Source organism: Colobus angolensis, unplaced genomic scaffold, assembly GCF_000951035.1.
Source record: "Colobus angolensis palliatus isolate OR3802 unplaced genomic scaffold, Cang.pa_1.0 Scaffold2, whole genome shotgun sequence".
NCBI classification, from domain to species: domain Eukaryota; kingdom Metazoa; phylum Chordata; class Mammalia; order Primates; family Cercopithecidae; genus Colobus; species Colobus angolensis.
In genome coordinates, this window is record NW_012115154.1 from 17,087,191 (window position 1) to 17,091,729 (window position 4,539).

Below are 4,539 nucleotides of genomic sequence, written 5' to 3' on the forward strand. Positions count from 1 at the left end.
TAATCCTAGCACTTTGGGAGGCTGAGGCGGGCAGATCACAAGGTCAGGGATTCGAGACCATTCTGGCCAGCATGGTGAAACCCCATCTCTACTAAAAATACAAAAATTAGCTGGGCGTGGTGGTGCTCGCCTATAGTCCCAGCTACTCGGGAGGCCGAGGCAGGAGAATCCCTTGAACCTGGGAGGCGGAAGTTGCAGTGAGCTGAGATTGTGCCACTGCACTCCAGCCTGGGTGACAGAGCAAGACTTTGTATCAAAAAAGAAAAAAAAACCTTTAGTGCACTTGCCATTTCATACTTTACTTACTTTTTTCCTACTTTCATAGTAAAGTACTTAGGATTAGAAAACCAAATATAATTTGATATTTGTGTTGTTTCACATCAATAATGTGCCAATAATACTCCTTAGCTCATGTGCCAAAAACAGATTTGGAGATTGATGCTTAACATGTCCACATATACCAGGTGTGTGTATATGTGATTTTCTCTATAAATGAGTGGGGACATATCTATAGTAGATATCTACATAGACAATATATTTTTTGAAAAAACTTCAAATTATTTTAATGTTTGAAAACATGGAAAATGAATGACTTTGGGAAGATGTTGCATTGTGGTGGCGTTGCCACGTTTTATATTCCCTTTTAAATAGATCTGCGCTTTGTTTGTACTTGTTTAAAGAATGTGTTTCATAAATAAGTTCTTCAAACTTAGGCTATATATTTTTGGAGGTGTTTCCATGCATTTAAATTTTCCTTCTTTTTCTTTTCTGTGGGGGGCCTCAAAGGCATCTACATTCCAGATGGCTATCCTGCTTCAATACAACACGGAAGATGTCTACACCGTGCAGCAGCTGACCGACAGCACTCAGATTAAAATGGTATTCTCATCTCAGTTTCTTTGTTCTAGCAAGTTACCGTTTCCTTGTTCTCGTGGATATTGTTAGGAAAGATAAGGGAGAGGATATGGACATCTTTAATTTGAAATAGATGTTTGCCTCATGAATATGAATATGTTCTTATTCCAGGGTTTTAATATGCATTATAAAAGTCTTAATTTTAAAACTCAGTGTTGAGCCAGGCATGGTGGCACGTGCCTGTAGTCCCAGCTTCTTGGGAGGCTGAGGCGGGAGGATCACTTGAGCCTGGGAGGTCGAGGCTGCAGTGAGCTATGATCATGCCACTGTACTCCAGCCTGGGTGACAGAGACCCTGTCTCTTAAAAATAAAACTCGGTGTAACACACACATACTCCTCATCCATGCATTTCCCTCATTCATTTAACCAGTTCTTAACTGTTTCTCCAGCTCGGCTTTTCTTACTAAGCTTAAATTTCCACCTTAGTATTATTTTTCCTGCTAGTCATATTTTTTATTGAGATATGTTTCAGATAATAAAATTTCACATAACATAAAAGTCATTTTAAAGTGTACACAGTGGTTTTCAGTATATTCACAAGCTTATAGAACTACCACCATTATCCACTTCCAGAAGGTTTTATCATCCCAAAAAGAAACCTGCACCCATTAGCAGTAACTACCGACTAGCTCCCAGCCCCTGACAACCATTAATTTACTATCAATTTGCCTGCTCCAGACATTTCATATAAATGGAATCATACCACACATGACTTTCTGTGCCTGTCTTCTTTCCCTCAGTGTATACCGTTTGCAGGGTGTGCCCATGTTATAGCATGTGTTGGTACTTCATTTCTTTTTGTGGTCGAATAATCCAGTGTATAGCTGGACCACATTTTATTTGTTCATCAGTTGATGTACATTTGAATTGTTTCCAATTATGAACAATGCTGCTGTGGATACATATTTTCAGTTTTCTTGGGTGTTTACCTAGGTGTAGAATTGCTGAGTCATGTAGTCACTCTGAATTTTTTGAGGAACTGCCAGACTGTTCCATAGTGGCTGTGCCATTTCATATTCTTACCAACAGCGTATGAAGTTTTCACTTACTCCATATCCTCTCCAACATTTGTTATTTTCTTTTTTTAAAAAAAATTACAGCCATCCCAGTGGTATGAAGTAGTATCTTGTGGTTTTTACTTGTATTTCTCTAACAACTAACGACGTTTAGAATCTTTTTTGTGTTTATTGGCCGTTTGCATATCTTCTTTGGAGAAATGTTTGATCAAATTCTTTGCCCGTTTTTCAATTGGATTATTTGTCTTTTTGTTGTTGAGTTGTAAAAATTCTTTTAATATTCTGTATACTAGATCCTTATCAAATACGTAATTTGTAAATATTTTCTCCCATTCTGTGGGTTGTCTTCTTACTCACTTTCTTATATACACATTTTTAATCTTAATGAAGCCTATGTTATCTATTTTTTCTTTTCGTTGTTTGTGATTTTGGTGTCATTTCTAAGGAATCATTGCCTAGTCTGAGGCCAAGGACTATTCTTTCCCTGTTGTTTGGTGCAGACAAACTGGTCAAAAGTCAATTGGCCATAGGTATACGTGGGTTTATTTCTGGATTCTCAATTCTTTTCCAGTGATCTGTATATCTATACTATGTCAGTATCACACTGTCTGGATTACTGTTGTTTTGCAGTAAATCTTGAAATTGAGACCCCTAACTTTGTTTTTTCACCCCAAGATTATATTGGCTATTGTGAGTCCCTTATGTTACCTTAGGAATTTCAAGATCAGCTTGTCCATTTCTGCAAAAAGTGCAGTTGAGATTTTGATAAGGATTGCACTGAATCTATAGATTGCTTTGGGGAGTGTTGCCATCTCAACAGTATTTTAAGTCTCCCACTCCATGAACATTGGATGTCTTTTCATCTATTTAGGTTGTCTTTTCTTTCAACCGTGTCTCATAGTTTTCAGTGTATGCATTTTGTATTACTGTCAATTTATTCCTAGTTTGTTATTTTTTATGCTAATGTAAATGGAATTGGTTTTTAGTTTTTTAACTGAGACAGAGTCTTCCTCTGTCTCCCGGGCTGGAGTGCAGTGGTGCAATCTTGGCTAACTGCAACCTCCGCCTCCCGGGTTCCAGCAGTTCTCCCGCCTCAGCCTCCCAAGTAGCTGGGATTACAGGCACAAGCCACCATGCCTGGCTAATTTTTTGTGTTTTTAGTAGAGACAGGGTTTCACTATGTTGGCCAGGCTGGTCTCAAACTCCTGACCTCAGGTGATCTGCCTGCCTCAGTCTCCCAAAGTGCTGGGACTACAGGCATGACCCAGCGCGCCTGGTGGAATTGTTTTCTTAATTTCAGTTTTTTCTGGTTTTTTTTGAAACAAGGTCTCACTCTTGCTCAGGATGGAGTATAATAGTGCAGTCACAGCTCACTGCAGTATCAAATGATCCTCTCTCCTCAGCCGCCTGAGTAGCTGGCACTATGCCCAGCTGGTTTTTGTATTTTCTGTAGAGATGGTGTTTCACTGTGTTGCGCAGATTGGTCTTGAACTCCTGGACTCAAGTGACGTTTTCATCTTGGCCTTCCAAAGTGCTGGGATTACACAGGCATGAGCTACCATGTCAGCCTGTTTCACTTTCTGATTGCTCATTGCAAATGTATAGAAATACAACTCATTATTATATTTTGATTCTAGAACATTGCTAAAGGTTTATTGGCTCTAATTTATTAGCTCAAATAGTTTTTGGGGGGATTCTTTATGGAGTTTTTTCATATACAGCCATATTATCTATAAATACAGACAGTTTTGCTTCTTCCTTTTCCTATTTGGCTGCCTTTTATTTCTTTTTTGTTTGTCTTTGTTTTTGCGTGATTCTTCTGGCTGGAATTTGTGGTACACTGTTGAGTGGATGTGGTAAGAACAAGTGTCCTTGTCTTGTTACTGCCCTGACTGGGAAAGCTTCCAGTCGTTTACTGTTTAACTGAGATGTTAAACAGTGATGGTGTTAGCTGTGAGTTTTTACTAGATGTCCTTTATCAGACTAAAGAGGTTCCCTTTTATTCTTAGTGTATTGAATTTTGTATCATGAAAGAGTGTTGTAGTTTGTCAAAATGCTTTTTCTACTCTATCGAAGTAACTGTGCTTTTTTCGTCTGTTAATACGGTGTGCTGCACTGATGCTGAGCGACCCTGGCGTTTTTAGGGTGAATCCCGCGTGGTCATGGTATCTAATCCTTTTTCTGTGTTGTTGGGTTTAGCTCGCCAGTGTTTTCTCGAGTTTTGCATTAATATTCATAAGGGACATTGCTCTGTTGTTTTCTCAAGATGTTTGTTTGGCTTTAGTGTCTGGCTAATACTGGCCTTATGGACTGAGTTAGGAAAGTCATTTTGAATGATATTTTGTAGTCATTCTTCAAATTTCTCCCAAATATATCCTCAAATTCTCATAACAAAATGAGTTTGTGCCTTTGTAGGTTGGAGGCTGGGTTGCCCCCTAGACTATGGGGAGGGCTGTGCAGACGGGCCCTGAGGACAGGGCTGACAGGTTTGACTGTCCAGTCTTCGCTTGGCTGCTTCTGATCAGGGTTCTCGGCCACTCTCCTGACCGGTTCTCGGTGTTAGAACCTCCTTCAGGAGGCTGCGGCCACTCTCCTGACCGGTTCTCGG

General features: G+C 39.6%; 1 protein-coding gene across 2 annotated transcripts in view; it reads left to right on the forward strand.

The window, feature by feature from the left end:
* CUL1 (cullin 1) overlaps nucleotides 1–4,539 on the forward strand; it is a 104,799-nt gene that overhangs the window by 95,647 nt on the left and 4,613 nt on the right. For both annotated transcript variants that reach the window (XM_011941416.1, XM_011941415.1), the window contains exon 17: nucleotides 787–879. In XM_011941416.1, the coding sequence (XP_011796806.1) occupies nucleotides 787–879 (93 nt within the window). The remainder of the gene's footprint in view (nucleotides 1–786; nucleotides 880–4,539) is intronic.